At 44.9% G+C, this 25,680-nt stretch overlaps 1 protein-coding gene and 1 long non-coding RNA gene across 6 annotated transcripts in view; one reads left to right on the plus strand and one right to left on the minus strand.

Moving 5' to 3' along the window:
- The window catches only part of LOC116850580, a 298,594-nt gene that overhangs the window by 122,047 nt on the left and 150,867 nt on the right, over window positions 1–25,680 (plus strand). The gene's annotated exons all lie outside the window — the stretch shown is intronic.
- The window catches only part of LOC116850569 (alpha-mannosidase 2), a 181,057-nt gene continuing 155,773 nt past the window's right edge, over window positions 397–25,680 (minus strand). For all 5 annotated transcript variants that reach the window (XM_032829005.1, XM_032829007.1, XM_032829006.1 and 2 more), the window contains 3 exons: window positions 25,080–25,213; window positions 5,346–5,814; window positions 397–4,937 (listed from right to left, as the gene is read on the minus strand). In XM_032829005.1, coding sequence (XP_032684896.1) covers window positions 2,795–4,937; window positions 5,346–5,814; window positions 25,080–25,213 — 2,746 coding nt within the window. In that variant the 3' untranslated portion in view covers window positions 397–2,794. The remainder of the gene's footprint in view (window positions 4,938–5,345; window positions 5,815–25,079; window positions 25,214–25,680) is intronic.

The raw sequence follows: 25,680 nt of genomic DNA on the forward strand, positions 1-25,680 counted from the left end.
GTAGCTGCGCGATTCTTCATTAATTAATCTAATATATACAAGTAGGACCGTCATATACAGCCGCGACGCGAAACACACTTCGGGACTCTCGATGGAACAACGCTGGAAACATCGCGCCACCGGGGATGTGGTCTCGATATACATTTCTCGTGCGCGCTGCGTTAACTCTCGCAATCGAGAAAAGTTACAGGGGACACGTTGGAAGCGCGCGACACTTTGACGCACCGTTCGCACGGCGTTTTCCAGCACGAGGTGCAAATTCTTTTCGCCAACGAAAAGCAGATTACGCACCATCACGTTAATCGCCAGCGTCCGGTGATTGACGCCCGCGTGAATTGAGAGAGAGAGCTCGTCTCGTCGCGGTAGTAGTAGTAGTAGTAGTAGGTTTCGTTCCTCTCTTCCTCGCAGTATTTTATTATTTACAAGTGGTTCGCAGTACAAATTACCTTCGTTCACCTCGTTCGGTCGGGACTCGCTACTCCCGCGTTAGCTTTGAGAGACATTCCCGCCATTCGTCGCCGCATGTTCGTTATATTTTCAGATCGATCGCATACATACGATACACAAAGAGAATCTCTCCGGATCGTGTTCCCCTCGTTCACGAAAAGAGATTCGGTCTCGCTCTTTAAACGATCTACATAAACTCTTGCGTCGATTACGGATTGTTTAAAAAAAGCGGACCTCGCTGTTAAGATTTATCTATCGCAAATAGAGAAAAAGAGAGAGAAGGAGAGAGAGAGAAACAGAGAGAGAGAGAGAGAGAGAGAGAGAGGGCCGCGATATAGCAAAATATTTGACATATGAAAATAGACGTGTAAGATTTTTTCTTTACATCGCTTCGCTATCACAAGGATTATCTACGATGTCGGTTATTTAGATCGCGAGTTAGGATTTGATATGTACAATATAATATATACATATATATTTTATATGCGTAATAAAAAGTGCTGTCTGTCGTTATCTGTCCGTTTGTCTTTCTCTCTCTCTTTCTTTCTTTCTTTCTCTCTTTCTCTCTCTTTCTCTCTCTTTGTGTCTCCATGATATCTACCGTATAAATAAATAAAATGCGTTTGAAATTGTGGAAAACGCACTACATTATGGAAGAAATAATTAAAGTACAGATCAGCAAAAACATATATATACATATATGTATATATATGTATATATATCTATGTGTAAATACATACATGTATACACATAGAATTATATTATACATAGTTATCAGATTCGCGAAATTTGGGATAAATCATTGACAAGGAAACATATGGAAAATTACTGATCGATTTTAATGGGCTTTGGACTACCTCCAATTAGAGACACGTGCTTTTTTGCATGTGCATGCCTATATAAACAAAAGTTTTATAGGTTTATAAATTTTTTAAAAGTATCACATGAAACTCTCGAGAGTATGTTGAGAACTTAGATACATGTTTATATTTTTGAAAAACTTACATGCAATTCTGAAGAGCGTCAGGATACCATAAAATGTTCACTAAAAGTATTATTCCACAGTGATCACTTCACAGTGATTCGAAGATATTCGCTCGAAATCAATTTATCATATTCATTTTCGAGCAATTGTTCCAATCCCTAGACGTGTAAATATCCAAAGAAAAATACATGTCTCTTATTTTTTGTACATCATTTATAATTTTTACAACTTATTGTACACAAATCCAAAGCCTATAAAAATCACTGAAGCATGTTTCCATGTATGTTTTCTTGTAAGTATATCTATATATTCACGTGCATACTCTTTCTCTTTCCGTTTCTCCCCTATTCGCTTTCTCGTCAAAACACTTTTCATTCTCGTCGTAATAAATTCAAACACAAGGATACATTGTAATACAAGGAGCAATATGTACAATATGGCGCACGCAAATTGAATGTTTGTCGTCATCAACTGCGCCGTGTCGGTTCAAGTATTTACACCCGTCCTCTCTCCGTCGATCCGTAAAACTTTCTCGCAGAACGTAATCGCGACGCGACGCGAAATCCCCGTCCAGAGTGAAATTCGGCTATAAACTAACTCCTCGACTCAGCGTGGAAATCAGGAGTGGAATCAGCGTGAAAAGTTTCCGAGTCAATTTGTTTGTTCGATGCGAACTCGCCAAACTCGTAGTTGTAGCTCAAAAATTTACAAATGCTCATGCTGTTATAAAACTCCCGCTTCCAGTATTGTCTATGAAAATTAGAAGCGCGTTTAGTGGAAGAGAATCTACTTAGAAACTAGGTGTCAAGGGGGAGCGGGATGGGAAATAAAGTGCACATAGAATCGATCACTAGGCCAATATGATACACCACCATGCTCGGAATCGTGAGAGACCGATGGGAAAACTCCTCCTCTATGTACAATTGTGTAATTAAACATTGATGAAAAATTTGTAAAGCTCTTTCTAGCACGAAAGAATTCGTCTCAATCGACCCAGTCGGAAGGGTCAATTATTTCATACTTTAATTGTCCCGAGAAGATTAATTATTACCCATTTCAATATTTACTATAACGTATCCCTTTCGCCCTCTGTCTCTCTCTCTCTTTCTCTCTCTTTCTCTCTTGTTCTCATCCTCTACGTCGTTTTATACCACGAGAAATGCCGCGCGCGTTCATGAACACACTGAGTCCTCCGCCGCCACCAAGCAGGTCGCGGGTTATCGCGAAAAGTCTAAGAGGTAGTATACTTAGTATGATCGTATCGGCAGTGTCGTTCGGAAAAGGCGGACACACACTCTCGAAGCTTCCGTAAATCGTTCATCACACGCGGCAAGGCAGGCCAGCCGAACAACGGGCTCACAATCATAGCACGAAGTTCACGTTGTACGTCTCGACCTGCATCGGTTGCAGGCCGACCTCCTGAAGACCGTCTTTGAGTCGAGCGCCTGGTCGCGTGCCGGTTAACGACGTCTTCGTGACGTTGACGTTGTCGAGCTTGTAGAACGCGGTACCCGGTGACAGTCGACTGGTGAGCGGACAATGCTTCAGCACCGTGTCGATGCCCACGGAGCAGCTGTAGCCTTGCCTGTGCAGCACCATGAGAGCGCTGTTGACCGGGAAATGCGGCAGCTTCTGGTCGTGATTAGTGCGCAGGTTGAGCAGGTGCAGGTCGCACGGGAAGCTCTGGCTCAACAGCCGGATCTCGGGCGCCATGGTGACCTCTTGCTCGTTGCCGTCCACCACGAAGATGTTGACCGGGTAGTTAAGCGCGTTGCTCAAGTGGTTCGCGTAAAGTGACGGCTTTGAATAGGCGTCCCTCACACCGCTTATGTCTTCAAGCAGCAGCCAATGCTTGATGACGGTCCTGCGATTGTCCAGTAGACCTTCGCCCATTCCCCTGGAGTCGTCGTACAAAGTTCTTCTGTCCAGCATGACCTCCAGCCAGCCGGGTTGATAGCTGGCCGCACCTTGACAATGATTAACCAACAATGTTAACCGATGACTATTGTCCTCGATGTAAGCCATAGTCGTGATGGGAAAGTAATTGCCCTCGATGCCGATTCGCTCAATCTTGGTGCGCTTGATCATCTGGTGACCGTTGAGGTCGGTGTAAAACTCTGGCGGGTCGTTGTTAGAAATGTCCGTCTGCAGGCGCATGAACATCTCGGTCTCGCGGTTCTTCGGCGGCGTCTCGAAGTCCACGATGTTGCGGAGGTAGATGGCCTCGCCGAGACCGCCGTCGTGGTGGTAAATGGCCACGTGGTGCGTCAGCAGCTTGCCGTATTCGACGGTGAGGCGAGAGCTGAGGCTGCCACTGACGATGTAGATCTTCTGATGCGGCGTGTATGCCTCCAACACGTCCTTGTCGGTGTCCCGCAGATTCGGATCAGGCATGAAGAGATAAGCGCCGCTGTGGAACTGCGCGGACGGATACGCCGCGAACTGCACCGCGCACTGCATAATCTTTCCGGTGGACTTCTTGGTGACGCGCTTCAGGAAGCCGGTCTGTCCGTCAAACAGCAGCTTCATCCGCTGGTTCTCCAGCTGCACGTCGCCCACCTGCATCGACTTGATGGGGAACACGTTGTCCTTGCCGCAACGGGTGCAGTACACCGTCGAGACGGCTTCTATCGGCACCTTGTCGATCTGCTGCAGGTGATACGTGGCGATCGACAGGGGCTTTAGTTCGGCTACGAACAAGAGCACGTAGACGTCGTGGGTGATGCTCGTGGCGTTCATCACCGGTGCGATCTGATAAGGGATAGGGTTCCTCTGGGGATCCAGGACTCGGATCTTGTAGGAAGTGATCTTAAGACTGACCACTTCTTGCCTGGGTTGCGCCAGCGGATTGAATAAAACGATCTTCCGCGTTTCGTGGCCGTTCACTCCGATCGGTATCTTCTTCGGTAGCTTCTCGTAGCTGTCTCTGTCCGACTCGGCCAACACGTAGACGGAATTCGACTTGGTCGTCACCGCCGCCAGCGACTGTATAGCGAAACTCTGTAGGCTCGTCGTGTCTGAGATTGACTCGAAGAGTTTCAGAGCGTAGTCCTTCATGACGAAGGACTTGGAGGTGCCCGTGATCGCGTCGTGGTGCTGGAAGAGGCCCAGATTACGCCTCGCCTTCACTAGTTTCTCGAAATACGTCTCGTAGAGCTTGATATCCTTGCCCGACTGCTTGGCGAGATTCAGCGCGATCGTGTAAAGGATCTCGGCGGATCTGAGATTCGCCTCGAGCTCACGGTCCAAGATTTTCATATAGGGTCTGGTGGTGAAGTAGCCGCTCCAATACGCCGGTCTACCCTCGCTGAATATATCGGAGTAGACAAAGAAGTCGCCCGTCAGCGACGGGAATTGCTCCACGCGCTTTTGTATCTCGTTGAAGTAGTCCTTGGGCGTGCCAAACACCACCTCGGCGTTGTACTCCTCCTTGCGACTGTTTATATAGTCCATCAGAATCTTGTAGTTGGTATACTGTTGATCCCACTCGATCGCGTGGTCGTACCTGAAACACAAACAGTGACGGAGAACGAGATATCGTTCCGTCAGTAGAACCAGCATCTCACATAAATTTAAATTTACAGAAAAAATAGGATAAAGAGGGAGAGGAATGAAAACTGAAAAAGCATAAAGATAAAAAATTAGAAAAATTGTCGCTTACATTTCTTCTGAATAAGAAAATCGCAACGCACAAAATGGAAACTTTCGATAAAGAACTAAAAAAAAATGATATAAAGAGGATTATTTCTCTCTCTCTCTCCATATTAAAATAAGACCGAAAAGAGTAAATAGCAAATAATAATTTTAATAATCTTAAATCATTCCAACAAAGTCCTCGATCTGTACTTTAGTAAATAATAGTCTGAAAGGAACGTTCTAAAGTTCATTTCGCGAAGGTGTACGTTATACAAACCTGAAGTCGTCGCCGAGGGGCATCAGCACAACATTGTGAGTGAACAAGGAGCCGGTTCTCGCGTACTGCTCCAACAACAACTCGGCCATCTGCTTCACATTGTTGGGCGTGATCTCAACCGCCCTTACGGAGTACTCGGTGTACTCGCCGCGTATCTTTCGGAAGTCGAAGTTCAGGCACACGTGCGGATGCGGCCCGCACGAGTGCTTGATGTTGTAGATGTCGAAGGGCTGATTGTGGGTGAGCATGTCGGCGGCGCCGGTGCGGTCCCATGGCTGCCGCCACACGAAGTCGCCGTATTGCTTCTTGGCGAACCACTGCTTCCACGCGTAGTGTATCCTCTGGATCACCGTGCCGGACGCGCCGGACGCCTTGAGGAAATAGGGTATGGTGCTGCCGTGGCCGAACGGATCGACTGACCAGCCCGACTCGGGGACCACGTCGAGATTCGTTTTCAGCCACTGGTGACCTGAAGTTGCGAAAGAGGCCCTTCTTACAACTGGATGGCCTTTAAGCTTCGGACAGTGTTGGACGTGAAACGATTCAAGTTCTCTCTTTGGCTGAAATATCATCGGCAAATCAATCATCAAAATCGATCATACATGAAATCACAAATAATTTTGTCCATTGATGAAATTAATTATTAATCAGACTTTGATTGATTATACACTGATTAATAATTTTATCAATCGATTGAATTATTCACGACTACATGTATGACGATTGATTGATTTTGATTATTAATTTGGCGATTATTTAGGTCAAAGGGAATTTTCATCAATTGATGCCCAACGCTGCCTTTGGAATGCTAGGGGCGCGTATATGCGTCCGACAAATGTCACCGGTGTGGATTATGAGTGCTCATATATAAATTACTCATTAATGAATTACTTTGGTTCAATATAAACAATGATTATGTCAATTGTTGTAATGAGGACTTATATATTCATGTTCTTTTGCATACCTGCAACGATAAGGAGAGAAATTTTATTTCATAGTATGAAGACATTTGGTTGATTGGAACCTAACGCAAATTACTCGTGCTAAATTTTACTTGTGGAAGGATACTCGACTGTGTAAGATTTTATTTGTCTTAGTACATTTCTTTCAATTTCTCAACAAGTTATTTCTTTTGCACGAAAGAAAAAGATTGATCAAATTAATGTTACAATTAAACGCGTTTCGCTTGAAGGAAACATAATTTCTATTTCTTAAGAAGTGAATTAGGTCCTTAAGAATCGAAAGTTCTGTTCCCATCGACTATAACGCATTCAATTATCTACTAATTCAGCGAATTTTTTCTCCCGTGCACTGGCTGACTTATGACAGCCCAAAATATTTCGTCATTCAATCAGCAATTGATTAGCTCCAAAGTGCTTTATACCCAAAGAGTTAAAGTGGCGAATGTCTCGAGCGTTTTGTCGAGTACCGTACCAAAATACTCGCATAAATAAAATATCATCCATGTGACTGAAGAATCACAAATAAAATATTATTCATGTGACATGTATTAAAGAATCAACAGTATTAATATGATTATTAGGATAAAAGGGAGCTCCTTAAATTTATCGCGGATAATATTATTCCCGCTCGTGCTACCCCAAAACACGTCGGCGAGAGACATCGTGAGTGCTCAAACGTGAAACGTTAAACGTCTCTTTTCGCTATTTTGGACGTCCCGTTGGAGTTGCACAGCGTGAATTTTAGTCCGGCGAATTTCAGCCCCCGGTCTCGAGATGGAAAAGGCTTCGGTAACTCGGCTACGAGTTTAGTTACAGTTTATTCCCGTTTAATCTACTAAAACCAATCTACAACTTAATTATGGACGCGTATCGCAAAAGCCGCGTCTGGCCTGACTGGCCTCTTCTATTTTTTGCCTTTTTTTTACGGCGTGCATTAATTTGCATCCGGGGGAAGCCTTTTAAAGTTCATCCAGCCGGTTCTGCACGGTGCGATCAATTATTCATAATGCGAATTAATCCGCTGTTTCCGTGCCCTGAATATTCCGATTTTTCTCTAGTGACGGCGAAACGCGAACGCCGAAAACACAGTTTCGTCCAGCGTGTATACGTATCGGTAATCAAATAAACTAACAATTCAATGAAGTCAATTAACGGAGCGATATGTATTAACGGATCATTGAGTAAAAAGCCAAAACATTATCAAGATTAGCGAAGGTCCGTCCACCGGTTTGTGACTCGGCGCGGATCGAGCATTTAATTTGATTGCACGTCCAAAATTCACGCTTCACGTGCGCGTTTGTCCTTTTATTCGAACCTTGCGTTTTAATCACGCGCGACAAACACATCTAATTAGCGGCGTTGCAGAGATAGATATGTAGATAGAAAGAGAAAACAAGAGAAATAGAGAGAGACGCGTCCCCCAAAAGATAAAAAATAGTATAAATATGATATACAGCGATGTCTGTACGCAAAATAAAAACAGAATAGATAGTAACGAGGATATCGTTGATGGTAATTACAATGATGATGAGGTTAAATAAATGATCTATTCGCAAGATGTGAGAGATGATAGTGGATGAGAATGAGAGAGTGCGAGGATTTAGCAAGTTTGAGAGAGATAGAGAACAGGAAAGAAAGAGAGAGGGAGAGGCAGGGCGCGTTGTGCTGGTTAATTATAAAAATAACGGGACTAACGAACGAACAAGTGTTGCTAAAGTCGGAGCGAAGTAGTTAGAGTTCGGGCAAACGCGATTAAAGAGATACGCCATTAGCGGATGGGAAACATCGGACTCGTCGAAAAAGTTAGCGACGCCGCGGTTAGGAGGAATGGGAGGAGGATCGTCGATCATGCTCGGCCAGGACCAGACGGAAACTTACGGTCGGCGTCGACGACGATGGCGACGGCGATGGCGGCGGCGGCGGCGGCGGCGCACAGCGTGGCAACGAAGCCGCGAAATTAATCCCGCAGGAATGCGAGGAGAGAACGCGGCTTCGTAGGCTCACCGGGGATGGTTAATAGAATTAGTCCGAAGTCAGCGGTAGTTAGGCGATAGGTATATCCCACGTTCTATCTGCTCACGGTAATGGCAATGCCAACGGACCGCCGTTCGGCCCGTTATCGCGCACGCGTTATCATCGGCGTTGCACTATCGCCCGCGAGAGTCCGAACGCGCTATACGCTCTCTCTGCAGTGAGCATAATCTCATAAATGATTCTCCCGCGGGCGGATGATATTTGCGCGGCACGCGAAGGATTAAGTCGGTAAATCAAATGGATTACACGTCGCTTACCTAAGTCCTCCTGTGCATTACACGCGCACACACCTTGCCGTGTATCTTATTTCGTTAATATTTGTACCGAGACCGAGAGGTGAATGTTTCAGCGGCGGGGAACGTGTCACGCGAAGTTCCGTGTGTTAACAAGAAGAAAAAAGAGGAGGAGGAAACTGCGAGCGGATGAATAGTTTCTGAGAGGTAATTTCTCGGAGATGTTGCTTAGTTGCCGTGTCAGGTTTCTATAGCCTCCTCGCGCGTAACCGGGTTTCTCTTGGACGTAGTGCATCTACGCGGTTCGATTCTGTTGAAATGCTCGCGAAATAGATGATCGTGTGTTAATAAAAAATAGTATCTATGTTTAATGATAAAGTGGAATAAAATAAAATTTAATTTGAAAAAAAAAATAAGAGAAACAGGCATGATTCGTGATTGAAAGACCGTAGGAATTAACGTTCACCTCGGTAACACCGAATATCTTGCGAATCTGCCTAAAATCCGAATTCTCGGGGTCATTCGCAGCTCGCTCACAACCTGGAAATTGCATCAATTATTCGAGAAAGCCAGAGCTCGGCCGCAAATTGCGCGTTCGTCGTACTATCCCGCCGATGGAGCCCGCATTATTGTGGAGGGTCGGGGATGTGAAGTGGAAGAGGGAGAAAGAGAGAAATAGGGAGAGAGAGGAAGAGAGTGCGAGGGTTAGGGAGAGAGGGTTAGGAAGAGATATGGAATTAGATGACTGAGAGAAGAGAGAGGGAAAGAGAGAGAACGCAGATGGAAGCCAAGGTGAGAAAGAGGGAATAGAAGGGCGCCTCTCTAATGCGGGGAATAAACCATTAAACTGTACTCAGCCGGCGCTCGACTGATTATAACTCGTTAGAGCTGCACGACATATGTGCATTAACGGAATTATCACGAGTCGCAGAGCGTTGCAATCCCTGAAAGATTGCGTGCAAACGCACGCGCATCCGTGACATCCTCACGAGATCCGCGTCGGATAATTGGGAGGCATGTTTCCGGAAGGACTTGCATCGGTTTTTCTTGTTCTCGTGAGAAAAAGAAAAGATAAAAGAAAAAGGAAAAAGGAGTGTGCTTTAGAACACAAGCGGAGCGTATCGTTCGAAACAAGAACAAGGAATAACCTGGTACACGGAGAGAATATTATAGTTTCCTTTTTCATATAAATTTTTTTCAATTTTGCCACACTATGTTTCTAGTAGCGCAAGGACAGCCTACACTGTACACAGAAAATTTCGCTAGGAACATAGCAAACCTTTTAACAGCACATTTCAACTTCTCGCATATAAGCAGCACGTATGAAACGAAAGGAGAGTCGGTTACTGTGGATCTGTTCCAAAATTCTATAGTAATATTTGCCGTAAGTTTCTCTCCATGTAATATAAGTGAAATCTCAGTGGCTAATCGGAACTCGGCTTAGAAGTCAATTATTTCGCTGTCATTGCCAAGAGTTGGCTATCTCAAGTTAAAAGCGCATTCGCTGTTGAGATACAAACTTGTTAGCTAAAATCAGGAACGAACATTTATTCGAGTGGTTCGAGAGAAAGTTCCTTCCAAATATCTCACGCGCAAGGCGCAAGATTTCGTCGACGATAAACCCAGTCCTCAAGTTTTCTCGCACCTGTGAGTCCACTCTCGAAATCGGATCGAAGCGACATAATCGCGCCACGATAAGCGATAACTGTCGATACATGAAAATTTTTGAGGAATAAGCGGCGACACTGCACGACATTGGGATTCCCCCCGCGAGTTGAAAATTCCCGAGTTTAAAACTCGCACAATTTATTCGCGATAGATTGGATTGAGCAATCCGTACTACATTTTCGTGTCGAGTGCACGACGACTCGTCGCGAATTTTCGCAAACGAATGGCCGGGAGGAGTTGGGCGGAACTGCACCGAAAACAGGTCGAACTTTCGAAAAAGCTACGGTCACGTTCCGGTACTCGAGGATAGGACGTGCGAGGAAGCGGGAGAGTGCAGCACGTCGAGAAGATGCCACGTGAGATATGGGGGACAGCTGCTCGGAGTAAATCAACGTTCGAATTTTACCCTCCCCTCCTCTTCTTCCTCCATCCGGATAAACCTCGAGACTTTGAACCCCATCCTTTTGTCCGTGTTCAATTATTAATGACGCGATCGCGAGGCGTATCGTGATAAGAAAGGCTGCGCAATTTTTAATTCGGTCGCGGAAGAGGAGGAAGAAGGCGAGACGAGGTCTATCCATAAACGACCGATAATGAGAGACATCGTATGCCACTTGTTGCTTTCATTCGCTGTTCTAATCAGCGAAGCTACTCTCGTTGGTTTCTCGTACGATCCTTACATTTTCCCCGGTGGAGTTCGCCGGACCGCTCGTTAATTGCCATTAATTAGCATCAACAAGCCGAAATCCCATCCGGGATACACGGCTTTATGCCGGCACGCCAATCTCGACCGAAGATTATCCGTGATACGGTATCGAGAGGTATGCTGTAATATTTAATGTCCTCGTCTGTATCCGCCTTCGATGTTCCTTCGGTGCGAGGCGGGCGTCATTTGGACACTTTAGAAAAACATTTCTGTATTTTCTAATTTAGTTTCAGAGGTTTCTCTGTGCAAGAAGCGTTCTGACAGGAAAACGCGGAAGCGACTCTCACCGATTTTGATGAATATTGAACATATTATACACACAGAAAGAATTTCATAATAAAAATTATATTATAGGACTTTGTAATCGAGGAATAAATCGACCTCTCTCTTTCTTCACTCTCTCTTCCTCACAATCAGTTTATCGACAATTTGTAGATATCTAAAATTTCCGAGAAAACATGTCTGTGTACAACAAAAAAGGATATCCATGTTATGTAAACTTATACAAAATCGGTGAGAGACTTTCTCATACGTTCCATAATTCCCATTCCCTTGTACAATTCTGTTTCTTTAAATTTTGTAACGATTTATTGTAACATATCGTGCGAATAATACGCCCACAATTCGATACTAAACATTTAATCTATTGGCGAGATCGAGACGGACCCGCTTGCGCCATGAGAGCGACGAATATGACAGCTTTCAGCCGGCGAATGATATTTACGAGCCACCCCGTGCATTGGCGCTGTGCGGGCTGGTTAATTGCAGCTAATTTTCACTGCCGGCACGTCGCCGAACGAAAACGACCGAGGGATTTCGCGATGGCCCGGTAATGGACTCGTCTCGATGCGCTTCCGGTTATTATCGTTCCTCCCGCGTGTTACAGGTGAGCCGGAGGGAATGGCCCGCGGTTATCTCGATCTCCGCGAGTACCGACATCGCAACATCGTTCCGGGCCACCGCACGTTTTCGTGTCGAGTACGCGAGTTTCGAACTCGCGGCGAAACGTTTTCCACCTCGCCGCGACCCGATCATCGGTTTTCGTCGATTTCCCACGGAAAAGAATCGCGGTAAAACGGAGATACGGTGATCCTGAGAAAGAAGTGCAGCTACGAGAAATAAAAATACAACAATTATGATAATTATAACAAGCGCTAAGAATCAACTCGAGCCAATGAGAGCCGCGCAAAAATGCTGGTAGCGAATAATTTTCCAACTATCATCGTCCTTGCGCGGTTCTTATCGGCTTAAATTAATCAAATTAATTCTTAGCGATAGAGAATGTCTAATAGTTTTAATACAAGTTTTATTTAGCAGTTTCATAAGAAGCAGACGCAGAATATAGATACACGAATATTGGGGGAGAATTGTCGAGAAATTATAATCAATCTCTTCGTTATTATTGAACGACGTCTAACGGTAAAAAAGATGAGAAATAAATGAGAAATATAAACAAAATATTGTCAGATTAAATCTTATCTTTACATGCTTTCGTGCGAGCAAATATTTTGAAACATCAGATACGATTTCGCCAATTTTTCCCTGTAAGGAGTTAATGCCTGTTTGCAGCGAGTTGACTTGGCACGCGTTGCTTCTAAATCGCTGCTTGAATATTTAGATTGGATAAGAACTGCATTTACGAATACAGTGACGAGACCAGCAAATTTTGCATTTTTCTGCTTGCACCTACAGTACCTTCTATAAGTTTGGAAACACAGATAAAAATAAGGATATTAAAATGGATATTTTATTATAATTCTGTTTCGCGTTTCTGTTTTCTGTTTACCTTTACAAGATCGGCATTTATGTCATTTGATAGAGCGAAGTTTCAAGTTTAAGAATTCACTTTCTGTATTGCTGTGCAATAAAGTTTAATGAGCAACCGAAGTCAAAATGTTTAATTTTACTTTAACCCTTAGTAATACGAAAACACAAAATTGTAGAGAAATTTTTTCACAAAGTAAATTGTATAGAAAACTTCAATCTTTTACATAAAAGAAATTAAAATTTCGTCAGATTTTTTCTTGTGTTTGTGGCATGTTTCAAATTGAAAAGAAAGTTTTCCATTTTGTCCATTTTGTTTTCATAAAGGCCAAATTACACTAGTGATTGACGATTGACGATTGAAGATTACATTTTGACGAATCAACGAGTTTCAGCTTTGGCTTGCTTTGTTCCAATTGGTCAAGTTCCAATCTTCAATCGCCAATCGCTAGTCTAATTTGGTCTTTATGAAAACGAAATGGACAAAATGGAAAATTTTCTTCTCAATTTGAGAAATGCCACGAACACAGGAAAAAATCTGAGCAAATTTTTAGTTTTTTTCGTGTAAAAAATTAAAGTTTTCTGTACAATTTACTTTATGAACAAATTTCTCTACAATTTTGTGTTTCCGTATTACTGAAATAAAATTGAACATTTTGACTTCGGTTCCTCATGACACCATTAAACTTCATTGCACAGCAATACGCAGAAAGTGGATTCTTAAACTTGAAACTTCGCTCTATCAAATGACAAATGCCGATCTTGTAAAAGTAAGCGCGGAACAGAATTATAATAAAATATCCATTTTAATATCTTTATTTTTATCTGTGTTTCCAAAATTATGGAGGGTACTGTATGTCACATTATCACCTGCGGAAACGAGTATTTCGCACGGACGTATATGTTTAACCTTTTACTGCCTAAATTAATTTCATGTTTAAAATTTGTTTCATGCACATAGGATGTTTGAAACTAAAGTACTCAACACATACAAGGTGAAATTTTACTTTTTTAATTTTTTATTTTCCCAAAGTTAACTCTGAGATCACGCGTTGGGCAGTTATTATCGCTGCCAATATACTAAAAAAGACAGCCATATTGTCAGATTTCACGTCACATTATTCAAGATAGGAACAATATTTATATTGGAGATAAATAATAATGAAACTGGCTTGTGACTCCAGAGCCGTAGTGGGCAGTAGAGGGTTAAATAAATCAAATATACGCTTGGCACAATTGTGGTAATAAGAGGTCCGAAAAGTGCGCGACTGCGATATTCCGATTGGAAACGCGACAGACAGGCGGATAATTAATTTGTCGTGTTTATGATTCATAGTGATGGGGAAGGAGAAGGGGGGAGGGAGGGGAAGGCAGCGGCGATTTCCATCGCAAATTCCCCTCCATTATGATACGATCGCTCCATTGTCCTTACGTCGAATCAGGCCGGCCGGAGCCGTATATCAGTCGGCCATTGATCGAACAGGTGCGATCGGAATGAGATGCGCTCGCATTCGGGCTCGTAAATTATGCCGATCTGTTCACCGTGCGTGACGTCCCGATTTGTTGCGGGATGCAGTTGCGGCCGAATGCATAATTCCACGCGGAGGCCCGTTCATAATGCCGCGCGCTTGGCCCGATAAAAACGAGCGGAAAATCGATGCCGCGTTTAACGTACAGAGTGTCCCGAATTATAACCACGCCTTCTCCCTACGAGTTCACCGCGGACTACCTCGGTCAATTTCCGGCCGACTTTCCCGTCGCGGAAATTCGGCGGAATCACGATCGCTTTGTCGCAGAAAGGAGCAGCGGATAGAGTCCGAATGTGCCGACTTTTCCACGTCGCGTCGCAAATCGGCGTAAATTGCGAAATTGCAATCATATTTTTCGGCGCGTGTACAGCGCAGTCTGGATCTGTCAGGTCCGGGCGACTTTAAACTACCATAGCTTTGTTGAACGTCAACATTTTTGGACCCATTTCTCTTCAGAGATACAGAAAAGACCGAGTTATCGTGGCGCAACAAAAAATCCGCGAACAAATCTCCGCTATTTCGAAATTTTCCCGGACCTTTTGCGAAAGTTGCTGCTACTGAGAGAAGAAATATTTGAAAAATAAATATTTATTCGCTGGATACACTCATAACACGCATATCTAAATTTAAATTGTTAGTTGTTGTTTTGCTTAAATAGAATAATCAATCGCTTCCGTGGAAAATAGTGGTTTTAGGAAAATATTTTTTTCATTTGAAAGAAATGTTTTCTTTTTGATGCAAAAAAATGTATATTAATATATAAGTAAATATGTGCTATTGGTACCCATTGAATAAATATTTTTTTATTTTTTTAGATATTTTTCCTGTCACAGTGTGAGCGATCAAATATTCGTTCGGGTTAAAATCTTACAGAATTCTGCAAAACTTTACAAGAACATTTTTCACTAAGTACAATACGTAAAAATACACTGCTGTTGGTAATTTTGAGCTGCTCATTAAACGACGAATTAATCGCGTTGACATGTGACACATTTCATATCCTCGCTTTCTTCTTTCTCTCTCTCTCCCCCTTTCTTTCCTCCTTCTCTCTCTAGAGTAATTACACCTAAACAGTTGGAAAGGACGCGATTCACTCGAAGTCGCCCGAAGATCCTGTCGTTACGAATTCACCGGTTCGCTCTGGGACACCCTGGGTACGCCCCAAGTTCTCTCTCGAATTTCCGGGAGCATCGTGTTTCGGGCGCAAGTTCGCAATCGAATGCGTCGTCCGATCTCTCGCGGGATTGTCTCGTCTCCTCCTCCACTCTCCGGCTGATCCCGCCGCGGAAACGCTTCGCGCGCAACTCCTCTCGACCTCGAAATAAGACTCTCACCGGCAATTTTCGAGCGAATACTTGGCGCGCCAAGTCCCATGGCAACATCCACCAGCGGCAGCGCGCGGGCGCGACTCGCATGGCTGTGCAAACTTGTCCCTGCCCCGATCACGCTCGACGGCTCGATCGGATTTAATCAAGCGTAAGGAGAAGTGCAGCTTCGGGACGCCGCCGGACAGGCGAGAAGCGGAGGAAAGAAGCGCACTTTCCTCGGCGCCATCGTGTTTGCGCGTGTGTGTACACGTGTGTATAAGGTGCAAGGGGTTTCCAACTTGAACGATCAAACTGTGTCAAACGTTACGTTCCACTTATGGAATATATTATAACGGCACAATCCCGCACTTCGCTAAGTTGCCAACACATCCCCCGTTTCGCTGGGATCTAACATGTCGTCGCGGATCTACCGTGATCGTTGTGCGCGAAACGCGACCGCGATCGAGGATCTAATTACGCCCGACGGCGATGTTCGTCGACCCTCTTTCCTTGACTCCCTCTTCGCTTCGCCCTGCTCAGAAGGGAGGGCAGAGAAGGCGTCGGGAGGAAAAAAAAGTTGAACGAGCGACAGGAAGAAAGAGGTGGGCCGAGGGGGTGCCATTGTCTTCGCGCCACCGCAGGATCTCGTTAGCCTACTTTTCGCTCTCCTTCCCTCTTTCATTCTCACTCTCCCACCCCCTTCTCCCTCTTCGCCCCGCCACTCACCCTATCTCCTTTCATCTTTCTCTTTCCCTCTCGCTCTCTCCTGTGATCCTCCAGGCGTGCGTCGTTTTCCTCGCCGCGTGTAACGCACGTCTCTCCACTTTTTCCACTTAGGTAATCACCCTTTCTGGAAACGCCGCCCTTCGTTTTCCGCCTATTATCATCGCTCTTCTCTTTCGAGCCGCGCGCGTCACTTCGCTCACAGATCCCTGCACCGGAGCGCGCGTCCGCTACCCTTTTCCCCAACGTTTTCGCAGATCCGCCCGTGTCGTTGTCTTCGCCCGTGTGCACTCGCGTAGCGCACTCGCGCCATGCGGCGGCGAAACATTACCCTTTTACGTAGCGCCTCGCGCGGTCTCTATTTCTCTTATACAACTTTTACGTAAATCTCTCTCTCTCTTTCTCGCCGACGTTCCTTACCTCTATTCTTTATCGCACTACCTTCTGTCCGTGTAAAATCGAGGGCGTTACGTCGAAATCGTAACAATGCACTTACTCGCGAGCTTATTGCGTGAGAGTGAGTACTCGGTTGTGACCTCTCTTAAACTGGCGCTGCCGGCACAAAAAGAATCCAGTCCCCTTCGAAATGTATCTATCTTGTATTTGTATTATAACAATATGTAATATTTTTATATTATACTTTAAGAAATTATGTATCTGTATAAGTTATGTATTATTGTATCCTCGATAATTATATTATATCCCTAAATAATTCGCTGCATCTTCAACTGACGTTTATTTGATATCCGTAAGAATTATCTATAAGAGTTCTCGATTGTACATAGATAGACACATATAATATGGATTTTTGTTGAATATTTATGATTCATTTAGTCCCTATCCCGACTTAGATACCTATCCCGATTAGAAATTTACCCCATGGTCCTAATCGGGTTGACCATAACTGGATGTCGGGACCAATTAAGGTTATATTGTCGGGTCCTGAAAAATCATGTAACGCTGCGTCGTTATGAGGACCTTAATCAGATTCATTATAATGTCTTCATCAGGCTATACTATTGAATCCCTTTCACGTTTTCCCATAAAGCACAATAATGTTAAATCAATGTTAAGAAAATGTTGAATTGCAACAATGTCAATATTGCAATAACATTGAGAAACATTGAATCAACGTTGCACAAACCTTGATATAATGTAAAAATGTCCGCTTAAAAGTTTTCCGCGTAGCTTTCATAAAAAAAACTAATTCCTAATTTTCTTATTACTATTAAAATTATCATTATTATGTCTTATAACGGCTAGGAACCGAAAGATTTGTCAAATAATTTCAAATCCGAAGCGGTATATGCACGTCATCCCCATCCATCCTGACTGCGTTGCTTAACTTCATGATCGAGCGGCACGCGGTGATTCCAACGACTCCAACAATGTTCTTACAATTTATGCTTATAAAATGTATATTTACAGTGTATATTATAACGAGTGTTCAGAGTATATTATAACGTACTTAGCAAATACGCGCGTTCATTCGCCTATCTATTTTATTTAATATCTCTAAAGTTTATGTGGTTATTTGCAAAATGACTTCGACCATTCCTTTCAGCTTAATGTTTTTATGCATTTTTTGTTATAGATACAACTTGCGTCAGACTCTATATAATACAGAATATTATAAAATAAAAGAATTTTTGTTCAGAGTTTACGCAAAATTGCTTAAACGCATTTTAATTTTACATATAAATAATAAGAAAAATATATATAATTATTGTATATTGTAATACAATATGAGTAATACATATGTATTAATATAATAAAATTTAATAATAATTTATTTTATTATTACATAATAAAAAATTTTTCATTAATATTATCAATAATATAATTTTTAATGCTTCTCAAATATTGTTGAAATATTGCAAAATATCATATTTTTATATTTTTATTATTATACTCATATTTTTTGCTGAATATTTAAAAATTTTATATAAAATATATGTGAATTTATATTTCAACACTTTTTATAATACTTGAAATTTAAAAAATTAATAAAATATTTTTATGAAAAAATTTATAAAAATTTATTAGTCAAATCTAAGTATCTATATATAAGTTTGTTACAAAAGATATTAAAAACTGATAATGCAAGTCATAATAGGTAAAATAAATAAGATCCTAAAAAGGACTTGATCAATAAAACATTATGAAATAATATATTAGGATAATACATTAAGGTCCTAATATATACCTAATTATTATAACCTTGCAAAGGTCTTCTTTACTCAATTTTTATCAGTACATAACTAGGTTTACCATAGTAAGGATAACCTTGCGAACCCCTAGTTAGGACCTTATACATTTCAGGTATACCTGATGACAATTCCTAGTCGGGATCATGGGTATAATATATGGACATTCATTAGACGTTCATTGAACATTTATCGATATGGATAGATGTCTGGCGATGCTATGAACATTTCATGAAACATTTTTGTGTTGGAGCTGGTAGCTTAACAGAGAAATGGTTATGTAATATAGCGGACAGGAGAATATATCGTTTGTTTTCGTTCGTTCAATTTTGCATCGCGACGATATGGAACAACGCAGGTTCTCCAACGTGGAGAAACTTTTGTCACGGACGGAAAAATGCGGCGGAATATTCGCCGCAGTGAAGCACTAAGAAATACGCCATAGACACACACGATCCGCTTCGCCGCAACACAATCGTCCTTAACAAACTCCGGATTGTTCAGTACAATTCAGAGCGATTCTTCTCTGGCGGGATTTCACGATGCTGCGATACCTTTTCACGGTTTCGCAACATCCGACGTCAAGTGACTCTCTGTGTGCGAGGCGCAAATTACAATTTCCTCGAGGTAAATTATTAAAGCCGTGGCGTCACCTCAATGCGGATGCAATCTTTCCCGTGACCTGCGTTGTCTGAGAGCGCGACTCGCGCGCTCCGTTGTAAGAATAGCCGCTCCACTTACGCGAACGCGTTTATTACGGTATACTTAAGCGGCGGAAATAAGGCTCTATCTTTTTAACGGCGGAAATTTCGCGAGTGCTCCGAGGGCGGTTACGAGGCGAGGCGAGGCAAGATGGTCGACGACTCGACGCCGACGAAAACGGCTGTAACTAGCTCAGTCAAAGCGTCGGTCGTCTCGGAGTGCCCGTCGAAAGCCATAACCATAACTATTTCGTGCCGCGTAACAATAGCCGCGCGCGCGCGCGCGCTGTAATAATAACCGGCCGTGCAAACTTCGTACGTACGTTCGCGATACGGCGCGACGCGACGCGACGCGGCGCGGCGTAGCGCGGCGTGGCGCGGCGTGGCATGGCGTGGCGCAGCGCGACGCGCCGCACCGGAGGACGCCCGTTCGGAAATTGGCGGATTTGAATTCGGGAAAACAGGACGCGGGATATTGCACATAGTGTCGCGCCATTTCGATGCAAATGACACCGGCTGTACGCGAGTCCCGAAGCGCTCGACGAGCCATTAGACGACCGTTCTGCCTTCGCGAAGAGAGAGAGAGCGAGAGAGAAAGCGAGAGAGAGAGAGAGAGAGAGAGAGAGAGAGAGCGAAAGAGAGAGATACAGAGAGATGGGAGAGGGAAAGAGAGTCGTTTCGTCGACGACAAAAATCAATTCCTGTCAATCTCGCCGCTGTCACGGTTACCGTTTTTTCGAGATTTATTGAACGCCACTCTGGGCTGCCATTCTGGGTACCGAATCGTTGACTTATCATTATTCAGTGCACGGGGAAGAGGGATACAATTGCAATGATCAGTATCGCTTGTCGCGGAAATTAGCGGAAGCGCGCCCAACCAGCCCCGACAGGTGTAATCGCGATGTCCGAAGGATGAACGGCGCATTTCGCCGAGGACACTCACCGGGAGTGCTCCACCATCAGAGAGGAGATCTCGATAGCGTAATATCGCGCGGCTACTTTTCTTCGATCGCACTTCCCGGGGTGCTTTAGTACGCTTTTCCGTCCGCGTGTCCACGTATGTGTGCGTGCCCCAACGTACATATGTACACAAGTGCGCGTGTTTACGCGCGCTACATCGCACGATGGACCGAGCCACTCTCTCTCTCTCTCTCTTTCCCTCCCTCTCCCTCGATAGACGCGGATGCGAGCCGGGATGGAATTTAAAGCCGTCGCGATACGACGTAGCCGTAAAACGCTTTTATCCAGCGATATTTGCAGTGGATTCTCAGGAGCGCGTATCTCGAGGGAGCGTCGTCGATGATCGGCGTGAGAAAGGCGCGGTTTAAAGGGAGAGAGGGTCAGCCTCGGGTCTCTCGTTTTGCCTCGCCTCGTCTCGCCTCACCTCGTCTAGCCTCGCTTCGCCGATATTATCGCCGCTCGTGGCACGCCGGATTACGTTTAATACTCGGTCGTTTATTAAAAGATCGTTCCTTTGTTCGCGCGCCGTGAAACACGAGCGGAGGAACGGGAGCCGTGTCTAAGGTAGGCCGCTGTCTCGTCGTGACGCGCCTGAACGTTCGCGCGAAATTAATTTCCCTGACGAGAAAGAAGAAGGCGAGAGCCGGGATTTAATACGACACCGGTGGCGCGTGGGGAAGTACCGAACGTCTCGAAGATGCTTTATGAAACGGGACATTTGTTCCAATCGAGCTACAGAGTTGCGAATGGCGATCTATCGTGCTGCCTCTTACGATACATCGTTCTAAGGATAACGGTATATGAAGGATAGCACGTATACGGATCTCTTTTCATTATTATCACGCGAATTATGGAGTATATATTTTTGACAGATTTTTAAAAAATAATCGAAATAAATAAATAAGCTAAAAAAATATTAAAAATGTCATATCATAAGATTTCTTTAAAAATTTTTTGACAGACTGGAAATTCATTCCATGCTCTTGATCAGATTAACCCTGAACACTTATCTGTTTTGTATAAGATGATGTCGTTGGACTCTAATTATTAATAACATCTTAATCTATATATATATATATATGTGTGTGTGTGTGTGTGTGTGTGTGTGTGTGTATGTGTTTGTGTGTGTGTATATAAAATAGAATGTCTGTCTGTTCTCTATGCACTCCTAAACTCTTTGACCGATCTGGATCAAATTTTGCATAGTTATTCTCTACAGAAAATATAGGTTGTGTAACACATGGATACCCCACCTTACTCTATCTATTCCTGATTTCATCTCCATGATATTTTGTAATAAGCTAGGCAACGCCGGACAGTTTTAGCTGATTATTAACAATCCTTATTATCAAAAATTGATTATTATATCAAAAAGAAAAAGAGAGATCAAGTATCTTCTCTTTTTTTTGTAGAAATATAAAATTTCATCGAGAGAGCACGTTTCGTGCCTGAACGTACATTCTTTATGAGTTCTTGAACGCACCTAATTACATCCGACATCGCGCAGATTGAAACTGGTAAGTTCGCTATTGTTTCGGTAATTCTCGAAAACGAATTCTCTATGATGCAGGGATTCAACTCTGTCTATTGTGACATTGACGACGTTAAAACGAAGATTCTCGCGAAATTGTCGAACATCACCGTCACCGGGAGGAGCAACGAAGTTAGGAGCGACACGCACTTCGTGTCGCCTATCGCTACTACGAGAGAGGGGAAATCCTCGCCAAGCGTTTGCGTCTCTCGCTTCCGTCGATGACGTTTACGCTAATCCGCCGATTGCTCGCCGCGTTTTCGGCGATTAATGCCGGCGCGGACGGTCGTCCATGCGCGACAAATCGGCGATTACGCGTCGGACTTTCGTATGTTAAGCGTGTTTACAAGCCTAGGGACCGGGTCGCGCTCTCCCGTGCCGGTACTACGCGAAAATCCGCGTCGGATATTTGTCGATGCAGCGAACCCGCTTGTAATGCAGCCGAAAATACATATCGGATATCCGAGCGAGGCGAATACGGCGATCGTTAACGGTTCGCGCCGAACTTGGCAATTTGGCGTGTTCTAGGCGCGAACACGTCGCGCATACATATTCAGCAGCCTAATAATTAGGAGTTAATACACCGTGGCGGCATTATTTCAATTTAATGCGACCGCCGCAAAATCGTATTTCGCCGCGAAATCGCCATAAAGTAATCCGCGTCTCCCTCCACGCCCTTCTCTCCCCTCTCCTCTTCCCTCCTCTCGCCCTCCTCGACGCCCCGCGTCGCGCCGCGCTATTGAACGTTGCATTATATCGTGCTCCACTCGTTCACCACTCATCCCAGGCTCGATTCGACAGTCCCTCTTACAAATAACAGCGCGACCGCACAACGGAAGCGGTCCGGCAAAATATTGGGCGGCGCTTTCAGTGCGCGCCGTGTGTTCCATGTGTCGTGTTACATCCGCAAATCCGCGATCAAGATTTCATTAGGACACGGCTGAAACCGGGCGAATCGATCGTCGCGCGCGACGCGACGCAACATAACGTGACACGTTTTTCCCCGATGAATCCTCTCATCCTCGGTCCCGCACTCGTACGATCATTTTTGTCATATTCGTTCTATTAGGACATTTATTTCCGCGGAACGCGCGCAGAATGCATCTCGCAAATACGAGCAGAAAACATCGGGAAACAGCATTTTAAAAGTATTACGACGCCTCTCTCATTCCTCTAAAAGCTAGAACAACAACGGTAAATACAAACTTTTTCTATGAAAAAATAGATCCGCGCGCGCGCGCGTGTCGCGCGCGTCTACAGAGAGGTAAATAGAAATATCCGCGTTACGAGAGGAGAGAAATTGTTATTTACGACGGAGCTCACGTTCACACTAGAGCGCGAAACACGCATGGATATACATTAAACATACGGCCGAGCAACACACCGTCACACTTCGTCGTCGTCGTCGTCGTCGTATGTTCGCGCGCGCGCCCGCTCGCTCGTGCAACAATGGGGAGGATTTCGTTTTTGCGCCCGGCAATGAATACACCGGCGCGCAAAAACAAGCTGTTAGATCCGCGGGCGATTATATGTACCAACGCGCGCGGCTGCGAGCAAAACGCGAACAGGAGCGAGTGCATTATTCGGGCGCGGGTGGCGGGCGGCCACTCCAGGACGAGGGCCCTCGTGTCACTTGTACGTTTCGCGCGTGGAAACCGCGCGAGGACGGGTCATAACACGCTGTACGTTTTGTCGTGCCTCCCACCGTTAATGATCGCGTACGAGACCATAGCTGGATGCTGGATATGTTGTTGGGGTCTTTCGCGTCGTCGGGGTGGGCCAGAAGGGTGCAACGTCAAGCGTGCGCGCGCGCACACGCCAGGCAACGCGACACCGTGCACTCGCGGTACGTAGGAAGAACGGCGAGAATTACGCTGTCGACGTTGTTTCGCGAAACGTACGGTGACGCGCGCAGGAAACGACGATTAAACGCAGCTTTCGAGCCTGCTTTGCGGTGGGAATTCGTCGCTTCGCGATGAACTCATCGCCGCGACGCCGCGTTCCTCATATTTTCGCCGTTCATTTATATTTAGGCATTATTTCGCGCCCAGCCGACGAAAGTTGCCGAGGAACCGCGTCCTCGCGTATTTGATTACGTACCTGACGCGGCGTTGCATTCGGAGCCGCAGTCGGGTGTGCGCGCGACATACGTGCGATAATAGTTATTACCCTATCTTCCTTCCTCGTTCGTGTCTGCGGGCACAGGGATGTGGATGGGTGGAAAGGGATGAGACGAGGGAAAGGGGTGATGGAGAACGTGGAGTAGGCCGTGGTGCGCGATGATATCCGGGCGATACAGCACGGCAGAGCAGCCGCGGAAAGGTAATCAACGCCGACTGAAATTTCACCAGGGCGGTAAAATCTTTCGTGGTAACATTAAACCGGCAAAACGAGGAGGATCCTTTTCCCTTCATTGCGGCCGAGGGAGGGGGGAGGGAGGGAAGAAGGGGAGGCAGGGGGAAGGAGACAGAGAGAGAGAGAGAGAAGCAGGCAAGGAAGGTCGTAATCAGACGACTCTCCGTGAGGACGAAGGAGACGACGTAGCAGAGAGCAATTTTCCTCGGAGAAACCCGCTTGCACCCGTCGCCTTATTACTCTTCCGTCTCTTCCTTCTCTTCTTCCTCCAGTCTCCACCACCCCCTCGTCCGCGTGGCGGGACGAGAAATCCTTCCCATCCACTCGAATCTTCTTCCTTCCGCGCGCATCGGGGATCCTTATTGCTTCCTGCCGGCCGACGCTTGGCTAGCAAACGACAGGGATATCCTGCCGACCTACCTCCTACCTGGCCAGTCACCGGAATCTCGACGTCCTTTTGCCTGTCGATAGAGTGTTTTAAAGCGCCAGCTGATTTTTACGACGGAGGAAGGAAGAGAGTTTCCTTTCGCCACTACGGCGGCCTTTCCTCGCGCTTCGTCGACGCGCTTTCCCGCCGTCGTTTTCACGGATACCCCCTCGCCGCGCACTTCGATCGATAGTTCGAAGGGTTCGACGCACGTACCTTCGTATGTTTTCGGTGATTTTCGCGCTGATACTGTCACGACACGTCGCGCAGAATTTCTCTTCTGCTTTTTTGTGTTCCATAATTCTTCTCTATTTTGTTCTACTAGAAGTGTTTAACTCTCGTGGATATACTTGAGATATCAAGTATATCTTCGTGGATATACTTGAAATAAATATTTAAAGTGTGGATATCGAAAAACATTCAAAATATATCAAGTCAATTCGCATAAAAATACAGATATCACTGACATACTAGACCAGATAAGGTCTCATGGCAAGAATACAAGGGGAAAAATTGTTCCTTGTTCGTTCTCTCTCTCTCTCTCTCTCTTTCTCTCTCATCCTCAAATACACGAAATCATTCTCACTCCCCACTAACAAATTATACAGTTAGACTTGAAGTACTCACCCTCAATGAGTTGGTCCAACATCGCGTAGATGTGGGAAGTAGCCTCGTCGGTCATCACCCAGCCGCCTGTGGTCATCTCCAGTCGACCGTCCTTGACCAGTCTCTTTACCACCATCTTCTTCGTCGGATGAGCGCTGAAAATCCAACGATTGACGAATGAATGAAGTGAGGCTCACGCAGAGCTTACGAGCTCGTTGGACTACCATACGAATAATCACGTTCCCGCACCATTACAATCAATCCCGGCACGATTTGGATCAGCCAGCGGATTTATTCATTGCCGCGCGTGACGCGCCTTCCCCACCGTTCTTTCTATTTCTTTTTTATTTATACCCATCGCGCAACTCGGGTTGCAAATCATATTTATCGCCGGCGCATTTCGGCCGGCCTGGATTTACGTGATTTGTGCGTCCGAGTGTTATGTACGACCTACATAACCTTCCCCATTCGAAGGTGGTTTCCACATTACGTCGTTTATGTCGGCCATAAAGCCGCCACGGATTCCACCTGCTATACGTCTCTTATTCTCTATATCTATATATCCCGTTTCTCGCTCTCTCTCTCTCTCTCTCTCTCTCTCTCTCTCTCTCTCTCTCTCTCT

This window comes from Odontomachus brunneus, unplaced genomic scaffold (genome assembly GCF_010583005.1).
Source record: "Odontomachus brunneus isolate Ranch 3 - 2012 unplaced genomic scaffold, Obru_v1 Obru_scaffold_149, whole genome shotgun sequence".
NCBI classification, from domain to species: Eukaryota; Metazoa; Arthropoda; class Insecta; order Hymenoptera; family Formicidae; genus Odontomachus; species Odontomachus brunneus.